Genomic DNA, 24510 nt, shown 5'->3' with positions numbered 1-24510 from the left:
ATGGGTGTGTCTGTCTGCCTTCTCTCACAAACTCTCACTGATGGTTCTCTTTCTGCGCATTTTATCACAGCTCGAATTTTGTTGTTGTTGAGAAACTTCAAGAAAAGAAAAACAAGAAACAGACCACAACAGATAGTTGGTGGACTAGAATCTGGATGACAGTTAAAAGTGAAGGGGGAAGTTCAAAACATAAAAAAAGAGGCTTAAAGAGGCGCTACGCTGGTTGCCAACATTACCAAAGCTGGAAATAGAAGAAGTCTGTCTCATTCTGGACACCAAGAAAAAAAAAAACTGTGGTTTTATTTTAGCACCATGAGGAGGACCCTGCCATGCCAGAGTGACCGTAGCTACACTACTACACAACAGTATAGTCATACTGAGCAGCCAGCAGACCTCTGAGAAAGAAAGAATAGCACCTTCAGGCTTTTGCCCTCTCTGCTTCTGTTAAAGTGTCTGCAAACCTCAACTACCCCCACTGACCACCACAACTCTACTTCAGGCTTCACTTTAAAAAACACTGGGCCCTTTTTTTAGAGCTGGAATTCCTTTCACTTCTGAGGTAGGCATAAGGATTTTTTTGTGTTTTTTTCCTTAAAAAAAGAGGTTTAAACCCATGTTTCTCTGCTGGTGGTTTTAATGTGGCTTTTCTTTAGGAAAAAAAGGGAGACATAGAGAGGAATAAACATGAAAGAGACCACAACAACAAACAAATCACAACAGCTACAACATCAGCAGGTGAGGAAGGAACAACTCTTGAGGAGGCGTTGTCTAGGGGCAGGTGGAAAAAGGGGAAGGGCAGAACAACAGAGACAAACATGGCTGTCAGTTTCACCGTTTATTCATCAACACCTGAAACGTGGTACAAAGCAATTGGGTTCTGTCTGTTGGGACTGTCCTTTCATTCCTCTCACCGCAGAGGTGTATAAAAATACAAAAGTCACCTGTGTCTGTTTCTGTAAACTCCAGAGAGGCCGGGTTTGGCCGCATGATGAGGGGAAGTCAATTTTCTTTTACACTTTACAGAGGCATATATTATTTTCTTGTTGCCAGTGAAACAAAATGTCTTCTCTACAGGATCCTTGGTGTTGGTGATGGCAAAAACAAACAAAAAAAAGTCAGAAACAAAAAAAAAGTAGTGGTCCCAAATGCGACGATGCAGATGCCTCTACACCACCGCCATCTTGTTCTCGTCGAAGTGCAGGTTTTAGGCAAAGCGGACCATCGGAGCAACGGCCAAATGGAAACTTGTAGAACGAAGGGTCAGATTTTTCAGAAAAATGGCATCGGGAGAATGATTTGTTGGGGGCATTTTTTTTGCTTTTGCTTTAGAGAGAGATGACTGCTAGAAAAAAATTAAACACACACACGCACACAACAACAATTTCAAGTCCAGATTTCTCTTTTTACAAGAAACAGACAGGTCCAACTTCAAAGCCAAACTCTTGGTCTGGAGCACCAACGTCCATAGGAGCGATGTCAATGATGGGCAGGCGAGATGTTTTCGATGTCTTGTAGTCAATGACTGTCTTGCCCCATGTACCGGTGTGTGACTGGAAGGAGAGACAACGAAAATCAGAATTAGGGTTCATATTCAGAACAGTGCTGATTAGAACCTCTAGCCTCTAACCCGTCTCAATCTCTGTTAACTTTGAATAATTAACATATTGAGTTTAATGTAAAAGGTTTCCTCACCGTGCATCCATCCTCGAGGACGCTGTAGGTGAAGCGGCTGTTGCCCTCGGCTCTGATCTCAATCTCGTTGGAGCCCTGGAGGAGGAGGGCCTTCTTGAGGTTGCCAGCGGCAGCATCCATGTAGGCGACGCTGTTCTTGCAGTGGTAGGTAATGTTCTGGGATGCCTCAGTGGACATGAGACGCAGGAAGGTCATCTGGATGTTGACATCCTCTGGCAGAGAGCCCTCACTGCCATACTCGAACTGCACAAGACAGTGAATAGGGGATAGATTACTGACTGTGATGGGCAAAGGTGTGATGGTGTTGAAAAAGACTGGGTAAAGACAAAGTGGGAAGAAGTGGAGATGGGTAGAGAGGAGTAGAAGAGGAACCTAAGCAGACATTTAGGAAAGTGGGTAAGAGAAATGAACTCAAGCTGCAGAAAATCACAATAGAACTGCAGATAAGAGAAATATGGAAATTGACAGAAGAAGAAACTATAAAGAAGAATAGAAGAAGAGAGAACAGGTAGGTTCTATAAATTAGGACGCTTACCTGGAAGCCGTCATTCATAGCCTCTCCGAACCAGACGTGCTTCTTCTCCTTGATGTTCTTGCTGATGTACCAGTTCTTCTGGGCAACCTCACGCTGAGTTGGGGATATGCAGGTCTCGCCGGTCTCCATGTTGCAGTAGACCTTGATGGCGTCCTGAGTGCAGCCCTGATCAGGGTCAATCCAGTACTCACCTGCAAAACACAAACAACTTCAAAACTCCGCTAGGCCTACATCTGACTGCCCTTGGACTAGCTCTCCTGTCACTGTATTGAACTGCTCACCGCTCTTCCAGTCAGGATGGCACATCTTGAGGTCCCTGCAGGTTCTTGCTGGGTTCTTGCGGGTTCCGTCAGGGCTGCGGATCTGCTCAATCTGCTGGCTCAGGCTCTTCAGGGTGCTATCAACCTCCAGATCACGGTCACGGAGAACGTTAGCATCATCAGCACGGTACATGCGGAAGGGATCAGGAGCCTTCTCCTGAGGCTGGACCATGAAGCCAAGGTCAAATCCACCACCAGGGGCACCAGGTGCTCCAGGAGGTCCAGGAGGCCCAGGAGGACCCTGCAGAAGGAGAAGGGTAAAGAAAAAGGGTGGGTTGGTTAGTTCATTAGTAATGTGCTGCTTTTATCAAAATGTAACCCTCAAAAACCCTAGGTATAAAGGTACAACGTGGCACAACTTAAGTAAACAGCTGAATGTAAAGAAGGTTAGCTTGTTAGACTTACAGCAGGTCCCATCTCTCCAGAACGTCCACGAGGTCCAGGAGGTCCAGTGGGTCCAGGCAGACCGCTCATACCATCCTTACCAGCAGAACCAGCAGCTCCTGAAGGACCCTACAGATACCAGGAAATTTCAAATGTCAGTATCTGAAAATAAACTAGGTAAAGCTGAAACTACACAACTGCTCCAGACTAAGTTAACTTACTCTAGGTCCAGCGGGTCCAGCAGCACCAGCGGGTCCAGACTCTCCAGAAGGTCCCTATGGGTGCACAAAAGAAGACAATCAGTTTAAAACTAAGTTTACTGGTGTATGGCATTACTTTCTTTGACTATAGTATATGCAGACTCAAGCATAAACTATCATACAGCAGGTCCGGGAGGTCCCTGCATGCCAGTGAATCCTCTGTGTCCCTTCATGCCTCTCTCTCCAGCCTCTCCAGCCTCTCCCTTGTCACCACGAAGTCCAGTAGCCCCCTGTCATAAGGAAAAATGACAGACATCATTTGGTTTAACCTTCCTTGCATGCTCTTCCATCCAGTGTAGTTTTGCAACCAATATTGTTACTTACAGCAGGGCCACGAGGTCCAGCAGGGCCAGCAGCGCCGGCAGGGCCAGCAGGTCCCTGGAAAATTGGAAAAAAAAAATACGTTTTACGTGGAGACAGGGTTGCAGTGACTTACAGCCTTGTCTTTGACTGGCATGACATACCAAGCTGAAACATTAATGAAGCAGATTTGTCACTCACAGTCTCTCCACGGTCACCAGTCTTTCCAGCAGGGCCGACAGGTCCAGGGGCGCCAGGAGGACCAGGGGCACCAGAGGCTCCGGCAGGGCCACTCTCTCCACGGTCTCCCTAAAGGAAAAATAAAAACTAGGTTATCACTAGCTTCAAACAGTGTATCTGACTACATTTGCCCGTTAAGCTTTATGTTAAAAATTCTAGTAGTGTATGAATATGTATGAACATGCTGAACACACATATATATCCTCCAGGGTGGGATTCACAAATCATGGCAGTACTCACAGAAAGTGTGACTTCTTCCTCTGGTTGCCATTTTAGAAGTTGTGGATGATGGCTAATAGGTAAGCTTTAGGCTAGATAACTTGTGATGCTACACAAATTATTTAGTTGCATGTTAACATGTTAGCATGCTAACTTGTAGGCTGCCAACATACTTGGCGCTATGGAACAAAAAATAAGATAGCTGTGTGCTGTTGGTGAGGTCAGCTTATCTTACCTTGGGTCCAGGGGCTCCATCACGACCAGCTGCGCCCTCGTTACCAGGGGTTCCCTTAAACACAGGCACAGAGCAAGTTAAGCTTAACAAAAACCTTCAGAACTGACTTCACTGAAAGTTTGTTGAAAAATTTTAAAATTTATATGGCTGAATGCATAACGAGATGTGTCAGAAATAGTGTTTATAGCAAAATACTGTCACGCAAAAAGTTCTATTAGGAATATAGCAGTCACTAGATGCAACTACATGTTCATGAGCATATAATTGGCCCTTCAATGGGCTTCACAGTTGGTTGGGTAGGGTAACCAAAGGGAGAGCCACCCCTTGGCTCTCCACTTGCTCTAGTGGGACTTTATACCTCACGTCCAGACTCTCCAGGGGCTCCGGCCAGGCCAGGGGGTCCCATGGGTCCGGGAGGTCCACGCTCACCATTTGGACCACCAGGGCCTTGCTTTCCAGGCTCTCCCTATTAGTGCAACAATTGCAGTCAGTCCAGTTATATTAACCTCATTCATATTTCTAACTGACTGAGGCTGGTCTGTCTTATTTTTTGCTTAGCTAAATGAGAATTAAATGTTATTGTTTTGTGTCTTTTAGAAGTAGATAGACTTTTCTCTTGATTTAGAATCATGTAACTTGATGTTCTGGATTTATCAGATCCACTGAACATTTTTAAATTTTTGAAATTCTGGGTTTTAGAATACCAATAGGAACTTACAAGAGCTCCGGGAAGTCCAGGGAAACCTCTCTCGCCTCTCTGTCCAGGCAGACCAACAATACCACGCTGTCCAGCAATACCCTGAGGTCCAGGAATACCAGAACTACCCTGTGAAAGACAGACAGAAAGTAGTTAGACACTGAGACACAGGTAGCAGAAACTGTGCAGTCAGTGAAAGGATGGAAATTAAATTTAATGATATTGCTGAAAGAAGATTATTGAAGGCTATGGTTTATTATAAATTGTGTCACAGCATTTTAGAATGTACTGAAAGTTGATATAACTTACGGGAGCACCATCAGCACCAGGGCTACCCTTCTCTCCAGGAGGTCCTGGGGGTCCAGCAGCACCCAACTCACCAGGGCGACCAGCAGGTCCAGTCTCACCACGGTTTCCTTTGGGTCCCTCCTTGCCAGCTGGTCCAGGAGCTCCGGGAGGTCCAGCGTTACCCTGTGGGGAGGACAGGGAGAATTGAAAATAATTCCAGGAAAACACATAGATTTTGCGCACTGTGTCAGAAACACCTAAGAAAAACTTACAGCGGGGCCGGGAGGTCCAACTCTGCCAGCAGCACCAGGGAAGCCAGTAGCACCCTAGGGAGATCGAGGCCAATTAGCTAACTCAGGCTGCAAAAATACTGCATCAAGTCAGTAAAAAACAAACAAACAAAAAACAGACATGTATCAAACAATGGATTTGATGGTGGTACGTGTTTGGAAAATAAATAAAATCTTTCACTACTTTCTTTCCTTTTTTTAATTTTCTTTGCCCAGTTTTATGAAGTATTGCCAGTTTGGCTAGAGGTACTGTCACCTCTAAGCTAATGTCAGAAATGTAAGTTGCTTGGGAAAGTAGGAAGAGTGACTTACAGGAGGTCCAGCAGGTCCACGGGCTCCCTTAGGGCCAGTGTTTCCAACGGGACCCTGAAAGGCAACAGCATAGTGTCAAAGAAACAGCAGCACACAATGTGGTCACATGTATGTCTAAATAGCTGTAATTTGTGAACTGGGATATGCTGGGAGTATGTTATTGTGTAAACCTGAGGTCCTGCAGCACCAGTGGGTCCAGCAGGTCCGGGAGGACCAGAATCTCCCTTAGCACCATTATCTCCAGGCTCTCCCTTAGCACCAAGCTGTCCATCAGCACCCTAGAGTGGATTGGTGGTTGTGAAGAAAAAGCCAAATAGTTTTTTAGTAACTTCTGTGTTAGAGTAAGAAAAATAGCGTGGACACTATTGTAGAATTTACTTACAGGAGGTCCAGCGAATCCAGCAGGTCCAGGTGGTCCGGCCTCACCACGCTCACCCTAAGATGTAGGTAGACGAATCAGAATGAATTCGAACATTCAAAGATTAACACACTTAAAAACTTTAAATTAAACATTATCTGTAGCAGACACAGCAGTGCTTACAGGGGGTCCACGGGCTCCAGAAGGTCCAACAGGTCCTTGGGCACCAGACTCTCCCTTGTCTCCTGGGGAGCCAGCAGGTCCAGGAAGTCCAATTGGTCCAGTCAAACCACGAGGACCATCCTTACCTCCTGTTCCATCAGCACCCTTAGGTCCTTGGTCACCCTGTGTGTTTGAAAGGAAAAAAGATGTTGGTAATAAGACGAACATTCACATAGTATATCAGGTCTTACAATGCTGGGGTCATTTGCTAAGTCACCGTAAAGCCCATCAGCGATTACACTGGGCATTTGCATCCCAATTGTGTCGTAATGACAATAAAATGGATGGACATATAGTAGAAACACTGATCAGTGTTTGTTGGATTGCTAAAGTAAATCTCACCTAGGATAGCAGTCTACAATGGCAGTGACCGCCAATGTACTATCCGAATACTAAGAGTAATAGGACTACAGAAGGCAACTCACTCTGTTTCCTCTCAGTCCTGGAAGACCAGCGGCACCGCGCTCACCAGGCATTCCCTGCAGTCCAGGAGGACCCTGAGCACCAGGAGTACCAGGGGCTCCAGCATCTCCCTGAGGAAGAGATGTTCAGAATAGTGAAATATGTGCAATTTAGTCAATCTACTCACAACTGAGAACTTCTTAGTTTTTATATAAGATGTGTTCACCTTAGCACCATCATTTCCAGAGGCTCCTGGGGATCCACGGGCACCAGCAGGTCCAACTGGCCCAGGTGCACCACGCTCACCAGGGAATCCTCTATCGCCCTGAGGAGAAGAGTAGGTTGGAATGAGTTTATTGGATGGTTTGTTGAAACCATGAGAACTAGATCTGCTATATAGACCTCAATAGACCTCAATACTCGAAATGTGCAATTCATTCACTTGTATTTTCATTTTTTATTCCTATTTATTCTATTTATCCCCTTCGTATATTTTATTTATATTGTCTCTGTATTTATATGTGTGTGTGTGTGTGTGTGTGTGTGTGTGTGTGTGTGTGTATATATATATATATATATATATATATATATATATATATATATATATATATATATATATATATATATATATATAATATTCTGTAACTCTGAAACTTCTGTCAGTGCTGTGCTTTTTGGAAATCGAATTTCCCAGAGGAACCCACCCGAGGGATTAATAAAGTTCTATCTAATCTAATCTAATCTAATCTAATCTAATCTAATCTAATCTAATATCAGTTCTAGTTGGATGATATTCCCCAAAGGGAGGTTCATATGTGAGGTGAAGCTTTCATCATAATTTATCTGTTCATTTATGAATGACAGGGTAAAACAGAATGTCTGATCAACACGAAGCGCTACTTTGTAAATGGCAGTGCAAGGGTTTTCCTCCTGTGACCATATCGACACTGGTATGGTACCTTTGTTTTGTTTACAGGTAATGTGAGTTGAAGCTAGTGATAGCATCTGCATAGTTGCTATCACTATTAATGATACAGTAGCTTGTTAGCAATCCTAATATTGAAAGTAGCTGGCTAGTTAGCAGGCTAAAAGTTGTTTTCCAGGTCTAACATCGAGCATTTTGGACAAGAATCCACTTTAAAGAATAAAAAAGCAGTTATAAGCTGCTAGTAATAACTTTAATGTGTTTGAACAAGCTAGTTAGCAACTTAGGAAGTTGTTTTCTACACCATGTAGGATTTTGGACAAAGAACTAATGAATATATTTAATTATATTTAAACCACAATTAGAGTCTTATCTAACTGAAAATTATGAGGATATGTGACTTACTCTAGCTCCAGCAGGTCCTGGGGCTCCAGCTTCGCCAGGTACACCCTAAAAGGAAAAACAGAAATACAGGAATAAGCACTTTTATTCACTGGAAATGATGCTGTTCCAGTCATAGTTCCGCTTCAATCAGTACCTGCTCTCCGGGCTTGCCACTCTCACCAATGGCTCCCTGGGGTCCTGGGAGACCCTGGAATCCAGGAGATCCAGCAGGTCCCTGCTCTCCTCTCTCACCAGCAGGACCCTTAAGATGAGCAGAGAGGGAGAGTCAGCAACGGTGGCAGTAATGCATTGAGTAGATGTGACTTATTCTTGCAGCTATGTAGCTTTCAGTAGAGAGACATCAACACAAACTTGGGTGCTAATATCGAAGTGTAGCCAGTTAGTGTTGTTTACTTACAGCAGGTCCAGAGGGGCCCTGTGCGCCAACATCACCATCCTTTCCAGGTGCACCCTGGGTAGAGAGATAGAAGGCTTTCACACACACAATCCTACCATTGATGATAGATAACAAGAAAGAAAACAGCAGAATATTGAGCACTCACAACAGGTCCAGTAGGTCCCATGGTTCCTCTCTCACCGGGCTTTCCAGCCTCACCCTATAGACAAAAAAACACGGAGACCATATTTTAGATGCCCACTATTACTAAGCATGATTAAATATAATGTATAGATGTTGTAACGCTACTCACAGCAGCACCCTTGGGTCCGGGGAATCCCATGACTCCAGGCTGGCCTCTATTTCCACCAGGGCCAGGAGGCCCAGGGCGGCCATCTTGTCCGGGGGCTCCCTGTTAAGGAAGATTAAGCATGTTAAGGGTTTTGCTATTTCTTGACATAAATTATAAGAACTAGGGTTAACTATACTGCATACAAACTTACAGAAGGTCCCATCTTGCCATCAGGTCCAGGGTTGCCGGGGCTGCCAGTCATTCCCTACAAAGCAGAGGTCAGAGGTCAGAGGAGGGACTGGGTATAATGAATAAATGATGCTGCAGAGAATTATTTGACAGACAGTATGCTATCCCACCTTAGCTCCGGGCAGACCAGGCTCACCAGTGCGGCCAGACTCACCAGTGGCACCTTTAGCTCCAACAAGACCGGGGGCACCACGCTCACCATTGGCACCCTAAGAAGAAAATAAGAATGGTGGAAATTCAAAAATTAGTTAAACCAAAATTGTGGAAGCCTGCGGGTGGAATTAAGGTTTATATCTGTTGTATGTATGTGTGCATTTTCCTTACTTTGGGTCCAGCAGGGCCATCAGAACCAGGGAAACCACGACCACCAGGGGCACCCTGTAAAGACAATCAAACATGTCCTGCTTAGCTCTGAACAGTAAAAAGTGTTTAAACAGAAATGTGTTCAAACTGTAGGTTTAAAATTGAACACCCTGTATCATGCATACAGTCGAATTCCATCAGAGAGATCCGGGCCTCAGGTCTCTGGCATCATTTTTAACTTAAATTAACATCCAAAAGACTTAATGCTTTTAACCAATGAAATGAATGTTTCTATCTTAGTACTAGCACCACTCAGTATGTCCATATCTGTAATACTCTTGGTCAAATGTTTTGGGAACATTTTGAACCTCACTCAGTAGTTTGGTTACATCATGATTAAGAGCCCAATGGTGTTTATTATGTTTTCATTCCAAGCAGAGATTAATCTGCTTTTTCAGTCAAACTAACCTTTGTAATGTTTACAGCTGCACACAAGTAATCTCAATCATTTAGATTTGACCATCAGTATAAAGATTTCAGTCTTTTGTCCTTTGTGTTGAAACACCACTAGAGGTCCCTCTGCCATCATTTTACAGATTAGGGTACGGATAAAGTGGAATCCAGTGAGATGCATACTCTCTCTCCAGGGCCGCCACGGGCTCCTGCAGCACCAGGCTCTCCTCTGGCTCCTCTCTTGCCCTCCTCACCAGGAGGTCCAGGGGGTCCCTGAACTCCTGAAACACCCTGTAGAAGAGCAATGTAACATGCAATGTGGCATAAGAGGCTGATACACACATAATTTTAGTGCAGTGTGCTCTGTCATGATCTATGGTGAACTCACAGCCTCTCCCTTGGCACCAGGCTCTCCCTTGGATCCTGGGGCACCAGCCTCACCCTATGGGACACAAACAAACAAGAAAACATAAAATTAAACAAACTACAAACTAGGGAGAAATTACTATTATTTGGATAAATCTAAAAGAAAAATAATTTCAGCAAACAACAAATGCCCAAAACAAATCTCTAACTTTTGTTTTTATCTCTGTAGGTTGTAACTGTCAAAGTATTCACACAAAACATACAAGTTTAAATTTTGGGTGATTTTGCTTTTTTTTGGATCTAAGAGATCTTTACTTACAGTGTTGCCCTTGGGTCCGGGGGCACCAGCAGCACCCTGAGGTCCTGGGGGTCCACGGGGTCCGGGGAAACCAGGAGCTCCAGCAACTCCAGCAGCACCCTGTAGGTGGCAGCACACAACAATACAGTCATTTAATGTCATGCTGTAGAAAAAGTGATGACTATCTGTAGCTTTAGTAAAAATAAGAAAGTATTAAAAATAGAGTAAATTTGTTTAAAGATACTCACAGGTACTCCCTTAGCTCCAGCGGCTCCATCAGCTCCAGGGTTTCCCTGAGAGGAGAAGGAAGGAAGTTTATTTATTGTCCCAGAAGGCAGAATTATTTTTAATTTCTTTTAACAATTTAAATGATAATGTAAATTGTTTTATTTTGCCTTGAATCAGATTCTAGTGGCCTATTTTTTGTGGCCCATTTGTTGTTGTTTTCATCAAGGATCTTTATTACAGTCACTCATACTTACGGAAGGTCCAGCTGGGCCAGCAGGTCCGGGGTTTCCGGGCTCACCACGAGCTCCACCAGGGCCCTCGGGTCCACGAGCACCCTGAGCTCCACCATCACCCTGGGGAGAAAGAAAAGATTATTTAGTAATACAAACAGCTTGGTGGTGGAAGACAAAAAAAAAAGATAAAATTGTCGGCATAAACAGAAGATTTGTTTTAGAGAAAACACTCAACATCTAACCTCAGCCAAAAAGAACCCCACAGTTCAGCTATGACCCAGTTCCACATGCACAGACAATTACTGTGAATTTCTATCATAAGCTTTAAAATATACTGAGAACTCTGCAAAAAATAAAAATAAAAATAGCGCCCATCCATCTAATTTCTTAATAGTTACTGTTTATACTCAAACAGTAGTGGGAGCTCAGATGTTTTTTATGACCTGCATTCTACATGTCAGGTGTACGTGTTGGCTACCTACATGCTTCAGAAAATAAATTCTTCAAAGTCGGCACAGTAAAAACACAACTAAGAGAGGAGAGGAAATAGATTATACTGCGCTTCAGAAGAAAAATGGATAGCACTGAGGATTACTGGAGCGGGTCAGGAGCAGTTTATACCTTGGCTCCAGGGCCACCGGGGAATCCAGGGGGTCCAGCGGGGCCAGTGGGACCCTGAGAAGAACAAAAACACAGATACTCAGATATACATAGTGCATCTTTTTGGGTCAGTGCTAACAAAGCTGAGATTTTAAGAACTGAAGCTTTGGACAATGAAAGACTTACAGGAGGTCCAGCAGCACCAGCAGCGCCATCGTTACCACGAGCTCCCTGCAGGTCAAAGACAAACGTGAGTGGTCGACTGGTTTCTCAATTCACTAATAAATTGATTTCACTAGCTGCAACTATGTAATGTATGGACTCACAGCAGCTCCAGTAGCACCAGCACGGCCTCTCTCACCAGGCAGACCACGAGGTCCCTGAGATAGACAAAGACCGTGTCAGTTAGCCAAAATCAGTTGTGGAGAGAAGAAACTATACTACTATAATTATGTAGCAGAGATGGGGTGCTTGTTTTACTCACCATAGCACCAGGGGTTCCATTCTCACCAGGGGTGCCAGCCTCTCCCTAAATGGACAGAAACACATGGGCCGGCGAGAAGATTAGAATCATTGATTAAACTCTAGAAACTTTATCAAACTTTCAGAAATTATGCTCGTCAATGCAGCATTTAGCCAATCAAGCTGCTATAACTAAAAAGTAGCCAGTGACTGCTAATGTAACTTGCTAGTGTTTAAATGGTTGATACTACTGCTTTTTGTAGCATTATTGTAGCCACAGCTTTTACTGTCCACACTGATACTCAAACTGTTAGCTGTTAATAGAAGTAGTATTTAGCTTTAGGTTAAAATATGTTGTATGACCAACTTGTCGGTGGAGTGGTAGGTGAAGAAAATACACTGGTTATAATGGAGGAAATGCTGAAACTGTTTTAATGATTTTTCTGCATCTATGGGTTAATTTTTTCAGTGTGTCTTTAAACACTAAACGGTACTCATTTGAGAACCATATTGATAGTTCTGCCAGAGATCTCTTCCTGTTAAAAGGGAGTTGTGATATGGTGCTGTCTATAATTACAATTAAATGCGATTAATTTTATTGTACTTCAAATTCTGGCACTAGTGCTCCCACCACCAGGACCACTATGAGTTAGATATCAGTGCCAATATTACAACTACTTTTCAATTACTACTGTCATTTATAGCACTGCTACGATTACAGCTACTCAACACTGCACTATAAGTGAAGTAGCCCACCTGTGGGTGACTTTTTTCTACAACTTATGTGGTGAGAACAAGTGTTATAACAAAGGGAGGGGCACCTTGGGTCCAGCGGGGCCACTGTCTCCCTTGGCACCATCCAGGCCACTGAATCCCTACACAGAATAAGAGACATGCAAAGATGAAGTTTCCAGCCACGACTTTCAACATTTTTTATTTTGAGTTGAATATGAGTTGAATGGGGTGGCACAAGTTCTGACTCACTCTATGTCCCTTGATGCCAGGCAGACCTGGGGTTCCTGGGAAACCACGAGCTCCCTGGGAAAAAAAAAACAAAAAAACAAGGAGGTGAAAAAAGTTATTATCTCAGCTCTGTTTTTGTTTTACATATCGGTGGTAAGAATCAGCAACTTACCTGAGGGCCAGAAGGTCCACGCTCACCGGGGCGACCTGGTTTGCCAGACTCACCCTGAGAGAAAGAGAGTTGGGGAGATGGGGACGAAATGATGTCTCAAGACATTCCTCAGTCTCTTTTTTAATATAATATCTACCTATATATATATATAGGTAGATGAACTGATATGATATCAATCCAGTGCACTTACATCCTCGCCGTTCTTTCCAGGGGGGCCGGCAGCTCCACGGGGACCCATGGCACCCTGAAGCGAAAATCAAACATAAGGTGAGAGTGTTAACATCACAGCAAAGTGCAACGTGCATTTGTTTCCCTGTCTTGAATACTCACAGGAGATCCAGGCTCTCCAGCCTCACCAGGGGGGCCAGTGAATCCCTGAGGTCCCTATAGTTGGTAACAAACACAAACACCATCACTACACCAAATATGTTGATGCTACTCACTTTTTCAACACACTGTAAGGAGCAGTTTGTTAATTTTTCAAAATTTATTTCAAGAAAATAAAAGATGTTTTTGCAGCCTAACAGTAATCAATATCAATACTACTGCCTAATAGTAATCAATCAGAAAAAAACAGTCTTTGTGTTATTTGCAGCAGAAAAAGGAAGGACTGGATTCATGCCAGCTAGCATGCCAGGTTTCAGTTTTTAACCTAAGCATAAAAACCCCCATCATATACTCACGCTAGATCCAGGAGGTCCAGGAGGTCCACGGGGTCCCATTGGGCCCTATCAATCCAACAGAGAAAAGCTCAGATGCTGCGCATGGAAATATTTTGAATATAGTGTATTTAAATACATATGTAACCTACCATGGGTCCAGGCACAGGCATGGCAGGAGATTTGTCATCGTAGCCACCAGACATCTGAGGGGAGAAGTTCTGGAAAAAAATAAACACAGACATGTTAATCTCACAAAAATACCAAAATGATTGTTTTTATGATGAAAAAATATTAAATTCCATCTGTGTTGTGACATGACATAGGCTACATATTAGCTATGATGCATTTCAAATCTCAACACTAAATGTACTTTTTCCAGTTGAATAGAATCACTGATTCTGGATCATCTGAGCCATAGTCCAAATTAAATATCTAAATCTTGCATAGTTGTGTCATGTTCCATCAAGTATAGTTGTCTGTTGTTTCTTTTACCATGCACTTCCCCACTGCATAATTTTTTCATATTTCCAAATAAAAGCAAACACAATAACAAAACTGCAGCAGCAGATTTGATGATATGGAATCTCAATGCTAATGCCACTCATAACAATCCAGTTCTAAAATGAGCAGTGCGTATCAAGTCATTGACCTTTGACCTCAACAGTAGTATTTAAAGGTGTCTCTGGAGAATACATACTGTATAATGTAGATAGGGAACATTCTGTCTGAAGTCAAACATATGTTAATGGTGACTGCCAAGTCTCTAATTGTCCAGCTTAATGTGAATCATTGGCATAGAAGTATGTCACTGATAATGTATACACAGGGAAGACTGTAGGAGTTTACTGAACTGTGGTTACATGGAGTGAATGCTGAAGTATGTTAATAGATGTTAAAGTCCTGAATCATGGAAAATTTGACGCTGATATTTAACCATATCTAAAACAGCATCATGCTAACCCTCGGTAAAGTTATACATGTTATCCACGCTATAGTTATTACTTTAGCATACACATATGTAGTCGAAGTTATTGGCAAACTGAAACATCGAATATTTAATTAGAAGTTGATTCTACAAAAGTATGGACTCATGTTTAAGCAAGATACAGAAATGCAAATTAGCTTTGAATGTTAACTAAGTATCTCATTAAAGAATATGAGTGTGACAGTGTGTTCTCTTAATATTTTAGCACAGAGGCAAATGGTAAAATGAATCAGCAAATAATAAATTATATTTTGTTACTATTTAAAATATTTTCAATCAATATTTTTGGTATATTAGCAGTCATGTCAACAACAGGCTGCACAGAGGCATGAAGATATGCAGTGCTAGCCTAGCATGTGGAACAATGATCCTGTAGCAGAATTCAGTCTTTGGAGATGTCAGATCAGATTTCTAAATCAGACCTGGAGTCAGTGGGTATATTAGAATGTAAATAAACCTCTAAAATTAAAAATGGTAGCTTAGCAAACTCTAACTTTCTAAAGTTTGTCCACTTCCAGAATATTGTCTGCTTTCCATTCAAAAGGAAATGAGGCGTCGTTCCATCCTTAGTAATGACTTCTTGACCTTCTGATCAGAGACACTGTGCCAAACTCCAGACACAGCTCATCACACTAATATCACATCACATTTGGGCTTCAGCTTTGACAGTTGACTTTTTCCGCTCTAGCTGCAGCACGATTAACACGCTGTCAATCATTTGCATACATTAAACAACATAGTTACGTTACTAACTGACCGGCCACCATTGACCTTTAATGAGTGAAATACAGAATAACTAAAATTCAACAACTTACTCCACCAAGGCCAGGGGGTCCAGGTGGGCCAGGAGGTCCAGGCAGTCCAGGCTGGCCAGGCATACCATCTCTACCAGGGGGACCAGCAGGACCCTGTAGATAGAGGAAATCAGGGTCATACTCAAGAAGGTCGCTTGGATTAAAAGTTCTGATGTCCACAGTCCAATACTCTAAAACAGAAAACTGATTTGTTAAACCATTAATCATGTGCATTTCCTATGGTCTGGCCTTATCATTGAAGACATATGTTTGGTTAATATTTGATTCCATGTTTGTGTCTTCAAAGGCTTTTAAATCATTAAAAGTGCAGTTTACTTTGAGGCTGACTATGAGACTAACCAGGAACAGTCACCTGTTTGTCACCATCATGCTCGGTAGCCAAAATAGCACCACGAAATACATTATTATTACACTATTAAATGCACTCTTAAAAACAACACAGCTGGTCCACAGAGCCTCTTTTAGAGTCTAAGATTCAACTTGTAAAGTGACCAATGAAGGTTCAATCAAATCCAATCCAAATAAATAATCAGAAGTCATAATTTCCTCCTAAGATTGCGCCAATTTAAATGAATGTAGCTCCACGGTTGAAAATCATGGATAAAGAAGTTGTTTTTTTCATTGATAAAAACCAAATCCTTATATAGGTAATAATATTTCTCCATGATAATATTTGGTTTGATTTTGAAATGTAAGCCAAGTCATGCTGCTCTGCAGGATTTAACCTGACCTCATCATGTTTTGTGTGAGGTAAAAAAAACAGACTTAAACTATCAAAATTGGATGTAACAAAGGACAACCAGTGCCCTAGGGTGACATTTAAAAACACAAATCAAAAACTACAGTTTACAGAAACTTTACATGTAAGATACTGTTTTCTCCCACCTCACTGCATGAAGATGGGTAAATGGTTTTAGATTAAGTATGATGTGTAATGAAAGCTAAAAGCAGTTTGCAGTTTCACTGCATTTCAAAGTCATCTGAGTCACGTTTCCACATCTGCCTGATTTAAAACACATGGAGCTACATTCTATCAGTGTAACTGATCAGCTCCAGCAATAACAGTGACAGATCTTGAGCTCACCACACAACCAAAAGTTACTCCACAAGTAAAACAAGGAAAGAAGAGGGTGTGAACCTACCCTGTCTCCCTTGGGTCCACGAGCTCCCACGGTTCCCTGTGGTTAAAAGAAGAAAACAGTGTGTTCAATGTGTATCTGATCTCATGGGAGTTGTACAAACTTATTTACAAGTGTCAGTGGAAAATGTATATTTACCTCAGTCTGAGGCTCCTGGAAGCCTGCAGAGAGCAAACAGGTTTGGCATTAACAGATGAAAGCACCCAGAAAAGCTCATAATAATGCTTTAAGTGTTCAAACAGAAACTAAAAAATAATTTTTCAAAGACAGTGTCTCACTCACACCAGTAACTCTTGGCATGTCATTGAGGACAGATGATGGATTCGTGTCATGGGGGCAGTTTAAATGAGAACATGTGATGTGCAAAAACTGTTTTGTGTATCTGTGCTTTGTCCAGAGAAAGATGCAGTTATTATACCGTCATCGGGGCAGATGGGGCAGCACTCGTCGTGGGGGATGATGGGGTTGGGGCAGTCCGTTGTATCCTCGCAGATGACCTCATCGCACATCACCGTGCCACTGTCGCACACACAGATCTGACATGGCTCCGGCTTCCACACATCCCGGTCTGCAAACACCTGGCCGTCCAGAGTGCAGCTTTTGCCCGTGCCTGAGGGGGGCGACACAGAGGGAGAGGGACGGTAAGAGACAGGTGAGCTACCTGAACGCACATGCAGACTCAGTATCTACACTGGTGGGAGTCCAGGTAAAACTAGGGCAGGAAACTAAAGTGCTTTAATTATGAAGCTAAAAATAAATTGTGAAAAAACCCTGAATATGTGGATCATTTTCTCAAATTAAAAAATTTGATTTGTTCTCAAATTTAGTCAGACTGATTAACTGAGATGAGAATTTTGAATTACAGTGAAAAAATAGTTTCAATAAAACACTTTTTTGGAGAAAAATGTTAGAAAAAGATAGATTGCTAAACTGGTGTAAAATCTACGTGTGAAACAGGAAATAATGACAGCAGCAACATAAATACACAAAGCTTAGCGGTGATAAAGACGTGGACAGGAACTGGGGGGCTTTGGAATCAGACCGGAACAGGTCAGAGGTGACAGAGAGGGCACCAGTGTGCCGTGTCTGTCTGCAGGTCACGCCATCATTGCACACACAGACACTGATTAACCCCGCAGTAAAATGGGATTTAATCTCCCTGTACATCAACTCAAAGTCATATTTTCCACCCCGACACTGTGGCGGCTGCATTTGATTCTCAGCAAAACTCAAACTGGAACTCTGCTCAGAGTGCTTTTAAATCTTCCAGCGTACCAAAGTGCTGAGCTCAGAGGGGAAAAGCAGAAGCGCCTGGAGAACTGCAGACTGTAGGCTTGGCAGTGACTGGTGGAAACACTCCACATGTGGATGCAATTAGAGAAGAAAAAAAAAGAGTGGAAAGAAAAGGGGGAGGAGATGGCACGGGGGGACGTGGCGGCCAGATGTGTCTGGCAGTGCTGAGAGCAGCCTCTGGGTGGTGTTGTGAGATCGTTCAGAGGGCCAGAAAACATCTGCTTTTTATGCACAGCTGAGTCCTTTCCAAAAGAAGAGGAACATCTGGAAAAACCGAGTTTCGCCTCCTGGGCTCTTGTTTCCAGAGCTGAACTGCTTTTCCTTTGTCTTCTCAGAGGAGAATACTGGTTGTTCTAAGCACCAGCAGAGGCATCCGCTTCCCTCTTTCTGTGCAAAATGATCTCTTCAAAAGTCCACCTGAGCTTTTGTGGGCTCTAAAGCTGAAAGCTGGCTCAGGCTGTGGAGGTCAAATACTCCGGCAGACAAGACTACGCCTGCTCCTCTCCTCCTCCGCTCCCTGTTTTCTTCCTACTCTCCCTCTCAGTCACCTGTCCAACTCAGCACTTGGCCTCAGGCTGCAAATTCCCTGTCACATCAATCAGGCCTGTGAGAGGCTTCGCCTTCTGGCTCATATCTCGTGGAAACCATTTTTTGAATGGGTACAGGTGACGCAGGTAGTCGTGTCAAACTGATAAAATGCCACAGGATTAGGGTTAGGCATTTGAATGCTCCAATTTTGGGGTAAAGGGAGGTTCAAACCTATGCAGCTGGATAACCCTCGCCTGGAGGAGAGAATGGAAAACTTGCAGCAACTCGCTCTGCATGCATGGTGGGGAGGTGGGGGTTGGAGAGACTTAGACAAACACAAGGAGAGGGAGAGACAGGGGCCTTCTTGAGATGCCCAATGCATTACACACACCCTGCTTTATCTGTCTATCTGTCTGGAGACAATAGAGCACAACAAAGCAAACTTAATTCTACTTAAAACTTTTCCTTTCTCCTCTTCTCTAAGATCTCAGAAGCCGTCCAGCCACGTAGAGAAAATCCACTTTCCAAACCCAGTAAAGAAAAAAATGCAATAAAGTAAAAGGGGAAAAAGTCTGAGAAGCTCCAGTAAACAGTGATGAAACTTACGGTCGTCCTCGCCCTGCGCTCTGACCAGAAGCACTGCTGCGCTGAGCAGCAGCGCCAGCCGCAAATCCACAAAGCTGAACATGTCTAGATGCCACTAGACATGTAGACTCTTTGAGGCAAGAGAGGAAAAAAAGTTGGGGATGTTTCTTTCTGCTACACTCCACTCATACACGGGTGTTTGGGGCAGGATCCACTCGTCTGTTCACAATCCTCCTGACCCCAGCAGAAAACTCCCTACTGCCTACACTGACTTTCCACAAGGGTTTTTATATGGGAGCCTCAAGAACTGGGAGGTACCGGAGACTGGACCGACTGTAGGGACGCACCCTCATTACCCCGTTGCTGCTTCTGCTCACGTTTAGGGAAGACAAGAACGGACGACTCCTTCAAAGGAAAAAAAAAAAAAACAGCGAGAAAGAAGAAGGGAAAAACAGAAGGTCCCTCCTTCCATGCCTCCACACCAGAAGGGTTATAGTTTGGATCAGAAGAGGAAGGAGCAGGAGGGGAGGGGGGCTGAGCAGGAGGAAACCTGATCCATAAGAGCATCGGACGGTTGGAGGAGGATCTCCTGCAACAGGCATGGGTTTAATCCAGAATTTATTCCTGGTTGTGGTCCACTTCCTGATTCGCTTTGATTTGAGCTAAAGCTAAGACTGTTTAGATTCAGTTTTCTGGGTTTTTTTCACAATCTGATGTCTCAGAATCTATCAGTTTTAGTCCAGTTTTACATCTTGTAGTTCTGGTTTGAGTTGGGGTTTTGGTAGTAGATTTGAGCCAGTTGTTTCAGCTTAACAGAGTGTTTTTATAGTTTTATCTGTTTGAGTGTTAACATGTCCTGAACATGGCTGCAGCCTCACAGACACTTGCCTCAGGCTGTATGTGTATCTTCTGCTTTAGTTTCTAAATTTCGTTGTGATCAGCGTGCAGGTTTCATGTCAGGTTTGGAAAAATTGTTCAAAGAACTGTATAATAACATGCTCCACGTTTAGAACTATTTCAATTCAGTTCAGTTTGATTCTATCAGATTCCATTTAATTTAATTCAATTTCAGTTTATACAGTGCCAAATCACAACAGCAGTGGCCTCAATATGCTTTATACTCTAAAGTAACATAGAAAATGCCAACAATCAGACAACCTCCTATGAGCAAGAACTTGGTGACAGCGGAAAGAAAAGCTCTTTTTACAGGAAGAAACCTCCAGCAGAATCAGAGAGGGCCAGACATCTGCTGTGACCAGTTGGGGTGAGGGGGAGGAAGACATTTACACTGGAACATAGATCATCACACTGACAAAGTCCACCTAATGACTTATTTTAATACAGTATGCATGTGTGTAAAAAGAGAAATCTGCCTTTCACAAGTCCACAAACTATACTGCAGAACTAAAAGACTGGAGTGTCCCAGTAAAGCTCACTTGTGACAGTCCATGGATCACAATCAATAAATAACCAAAAGAATCTGCTGAAAGTCGATGACGGAAGGGATTTGTTTTCTGTTATAGGATTATAAGTGACACAAGAAAAGTTAGCATTTGTAGAACTGTGTCATTGTTTTTGATCACCTGATTCAGGTCTGATGGAAATACATTCAGAACATTACCGAGCATAGTGGCTAATATGTTAAAACTATCGCCTCCTGGATTCACACTCGGGTAGGTAGACCTGTTCTATATGGGGTTTGCATGTTTGGTTTCTCCTAACTTTGGAATACATGCTTACGTCAGTAAGCCCAGGAAACTTTAGTAAAGAGATTGTTAATTTCAAACACTTCACATGTCATCCTGTTTATTTCACAATTTTTTGGGGCCTTTTTCCTTATCAAATTCACAGAACACATGTGAAATATAGAGGTAGCTTCTGGGTTTGTAAAGGGAATTAACAGCGGAAATGTCCTAAACATGCATTATTTCTAATAGCCAGCAGAGGGTGACTCCTCTGACTAAAAACAGAAATTTGACTATATAAAAGCTCAGACCCTAGTAAACTGTTTCCTCGGGAGTTTTTAATTCTGATAGCTATTGTTAAATCTTGCTGAGTACAACAAAATGTTTGTTTTGTAAATTACGACCCCGATTATAGTAAAAAGGACAATAAAGGTGGATGACCTTAAGGGTGGCCAAAATCATAAATTGCTAGCTATGATTGTGCCGTTTCGCATGTTAATGGTAGCTTATGAGGCCCAAAGCAGAGATAAAGAATGGGCTGCAGAGGTTGGTTCAGTATACGTCATCATAACTCAACACACTCTGATTTTCCATTTTAAAAAGTAGATACTGTAGGTCCGTCAATCAGTCCTGTGATTACTTTTTACTTTTGTGTCAAAAAACATGAAACCATGGGACATATGTCCAGAGCAGAAACTCTCTGGTGGTCGTTATAGTCTAAACTTTGTGTATGCGCCCACTGTATAACTATTAGAGCCTCTTTTACACCTGTTCTGGGAAGACAGAAAATCATTTACTTTGGGGAAGGTTATTTTAAAAACCTGCTTTAACAAGATTGATTGTGCAGTTTTATTCCCCTTAGAATTCTGGTGGGTCCTTCATCACCACAGTAGAAACAGAAACGCTGAACAACACTTTTGTAAACAAATGCACAATAATTTTTTCTGCAACTGTGAGTGTTCTTATTCTTCTTCAGCATGTACGGATAGACTAGACCACTCATGCTGTCCCCTTCAGTTCTGGATGAACTGGAGCCTCAGTACATAAAAAGGGTACCATGTGTAATAATTGTCACTTTATGAGATAATAGTAATCTTGTGTAACATTTACGCTTAGAAATGTGTTAAATCATATCACCATGGTCAATGTAAAAAAAACAAAAAACAAAAACCCGACAGGTTTTGAGAAAAACAAATCCATAAGTCATTTTGAGATGCTCTGAAGTTAGAAATTTAGGACTTGATAAGAACAGAACCCTTAAAGAGACAATTTACCTGCAAACTTGGAAAAAACAACAAAAAACCCAAACATTCTAATTATGTCTGAAAGTGTTAGAAAGACTACTAAGATCTACTTGAATCATCATACTATGTATTTGATATTTTAACTTGTGTTCCATAAGGATGGAACAATCAAATGACAGATTAAATAACAGATGACTGTTAAAAAAATAGCATATGACTGAACCAGATGTTAGCATTTTTGGAGTGAGCAGCTGCAGTGGGCTAAAACTGCCTCTGTTTAGAAATACCTGCACAATTGTGGGGTTTGCACAGATTATGATTGTTATCGGCTCTAAATAATAAGAGCCCTTTTTTGCTGTTGAATTCCCCCCCCAGTACAAATACAGGTTTATATAGAAGGTTCTCTGCCCCCCCCCCCCAACAGTATTCTGTGTGCAGCGCCGGCCCGACTGCAGGTGAGCTGTAATTAAGCAGAAAGCAGACATTATGGAGCAGATGAGCTGTGGGGAGACACACAGTAGCTTTCTGCCATCTGATCCACCAGCATCAGACACGTTGCACAGTCTGAAGCTGGCCAAGCAAGCCTCTAATTCACTCCTCCTCCTCTCTCTCTCTCTCTCTCTCTCTCTCACACACACACACACTGCAGATACCTTCATATTATCCATGTGTCTGCCTGTTCGTTTTTTTTTTTACAGGGAGGATGGAATGCAATCTGTCTTTCAGGAAGAACAGAGAGGGAGAAAAGAATAAAAGGGAGGAAAGCGCCACCTCATCATTCCCCGGCTCGACCTCCAGCTCTGACTGAATCCTCAGAGTGTCACAAACTCGCACATACACACATTTGCAAGAGTTTGCATTTGCTCCCATCTCTAATGAAAAAACCCATCGCCCTCCTTTCAGCAGCACACCTCAAAGTTTGACTTGAGGTTACACATTGAAAGATTAAGTTTAGATTTTGAGAATATGTATTTTTGGCTCTTAGCAAAGTCACTGCCTCAGTAAGTACTTTTTGTCATAAGGGTATCAATTTTACTAAGTTCAAGTTTAGACATGATTTCAGGTATTTGTATATCAAGAGTTTAGTATAAAAGTATCACAGATTTATAATGACACCTTTGACGTACCTTTCAAACACACTTGATATGATATGTACTGCAGCAATATGCTTTATGTTACTAATAGTAATAATGCCATTCCTTCTTTAAACTATGGTAATCTGCTGTACTTTCTTGCTGATTACAATCCTCAAAGCCTTCTCAAGTATAAATGGAAAATGTGTTTTAATTAATTGAACAAATTTAATATAGCATGCTATGTGAATAGGTGACTTTAGCACAAGCCAAGAAGCCAGTCTGCTGATATGCTGCTGGTTGCTTCATATTTACTGTACCAACTTGAGAGTGGTGTCACCTTTCTACTGGGAGCAAGAACGTGGAATATTTCAAAAAATCTCATCTTAAGAAATAAAAATGAACTAAAAAATTAGAAAAAAATAAATAAAAACTATCGTTGTATTGTCTTATACTGTATCATATCTCTTCAGTGTATATCAGTCTGGCCCTTTAATGATAAACTCTAAAGTCAGAAGCAGGCCAGAAATACACTTAACTATCAAAGTCTAGTAATGTACCAAAGCAAAATAACGAACACATGCTTAGATGGGAGGACAGCATAGCAACACAGCTAAAATACTCTTGCTGAAGAGGATTTTCTTAATTAAACACTCACCCATGGAAACAAAAAGGATCCCGGACAGCCCCCCATTTACTTTACACAATTTCTGTGGCTGCAAAAAACAAAACAAAACAAACAAACAAAAAAACCCAACTAAAAACAAGGTTGCAAAGACAGTAGGGATTTTAGAAGGGTAAAACATAGGTTGTTTTTTTTTTCTCAAAATGGTCCATATTGTTTTGTTTTAGTAAAAAGTCTAAAAATGAGACTGCTACTTACTTTACAATATCATTGTACTACATGGTGTGCAGGGTCTCTAGTCTAGATAGCTTTGGTTGATTTATTTACTGACTATGAGAAATGAACACAACACTTCTCTTAAATGTGAACAGTTTTAACCAGCATCAAAGATTTGTTGAAAGCCAAGACACACTGATGACTAGCCAAGCTATAGCATAGTTGATTAGCCGTAGCAAAATAACTCTTTAGAAGTTGAATAAAACTATATTCTCTATGTAGACGACAGAGGTGAACATTTAGCTAAGTCTTAAGATACAGATTTGTATTATTTCTTACAATTTTACTTTTCTTATCCGGCATATAAATTCTTGAACATGCACAAGCCAGTATACTAGTAAAAACATTGAATCTGCCAAACATGAATTAAAAAAAAAAAGCACAAGATGTTGTTGCTAAACACAGCAATAAGAAATGAAAAAACCTTCTGTGATGTTTGGAATGAAATGGCAGCATACGCATCTGAAACATTCAGTAAAACTGAATTTAGAAAAGATATAATTGAAGGTTTTGCAGTTTAA

The 24510-nt window shown here is 42.1% G+C and overlaps 1 protein-coding gene and 1 long non-coding RNA gene across 2 annotated transcripts; one reads left to right on the top strand and one right to left on the bottom strand.

Moving 5' to 3' along the window:
• Nucleotides 1-822: 822 nt before the first annotated feature.
• col1a1a (collagen, type I, alpha 1a) lies at nt 823-19360 on the bottom strand. The gene is made up of 49 exons (XM_085453251.1): nt 19108-19360; nt 17099-17290; nt 16819-16841; nt 16684-16719; nt 15542-15634; nt 13891-13959; nt 13763-13807; nt 13410-13463; nt 13270-13323; nt 13080-13133; nt 12929-12982; nt 12766-12819; nt 11967-12011; nt 11809-11862; nt 11669-11713; nt 11504-11557; nt 10904-11002; nt 10670-10714; nt 10443-10541; nt 10146-10199; nt 9941-10048; nt 9326-9379; nt 9112-9210; nt 8964-9017; nt 8774-8872; nt 8627-8680; nt 8482-8535; nt 8218-8325; nt 8085-8129; nt 6981-7079; nt 6778-6885; nt 6314-6475; nt 6155-6208; nt 5943-6050; nt 5773-5826; nt 5443-5496; nt 5192-5353; nt 4904-5011; nt 4544-4651; nt 4186-4239; nt 3693-3800; nt 3516-3569; nt 3314-3421; nt 3153-3206; nt 2953-3060; nt 2509-2788; nt 2228-2418; nt 1693-1935; nt 823-1550 (listed from the first exon to the last, which is right to left on the bottom strand). Exons 1-49 carry the CDS (start codon nt 19187-19189, stop codon nt 1404-1406), a joined length of 4344 nt encoding a protein of 1447 aa, XP_085309377.1. The 5' UTR covers nt 19190-19360; the 3' UTR covers nt 823-1403.
• LOC146710649 (uncharacterized) lies at nt 13291-23861 on the top strand. Its single transcript, XR_014919982.1, has 3 exons — nt 13291-13346; nt 17078-17332; nt 22714-23861. It is a non-coding gene; the product is annotated as an uncharacterized LOC146710649 (long non-coding RNA).
• Nucleotides 23862-24510: the final 649 nt, after the last annotated feature.

Source organism: Copadichromis virginalis, linkage group LG4 (assembly GCF_057382275.1).
Source record: "Copadichromis virginalis isolate Kocher_CV1m ecotype Utaka linkage group LG4, C_Virginalis_male_GT1.1, whole genome shotgun sequence".
NCBI classification, from domain to species: Eukaryota; Metazoa; Chordata; class Actinopteri; order Cichliformes; family Cichlidae; genus Copadichromis; species Copadichromis virginalis.
This window is presented reverse-complemented; position numbering and strand designations above follow the sequence as displayed.

What these genes read in the sequence shown, in the direction of transcription:
- col1a1a (XM_085453251.1), bottom strand. Translation starts at nt 19,189, where the DNA reads ATGTTCAGCTTTGTGGATTTGCGGCTGGCGCTGCTGCTCAGCGCAGCA. An exon ending in CTGGTGCTGCTGGACCTCCT is followed by an intron (nt 11,558 to 11,668) that starts GTAAGTCTTTCA and finishes TGTTCTTCTCAG; the next exon opens with GGTCCCACTGGCCCCGCTGG. An exon ending in CTGGAAATGATGGTGCTAAG is followed by an intron (nt 6,886 to 6,980) that starts GTGAACACATCT and finishes TCTCTTCCTCAG; the next exon opens with GGAGATGCTGGAGCCCCTGG.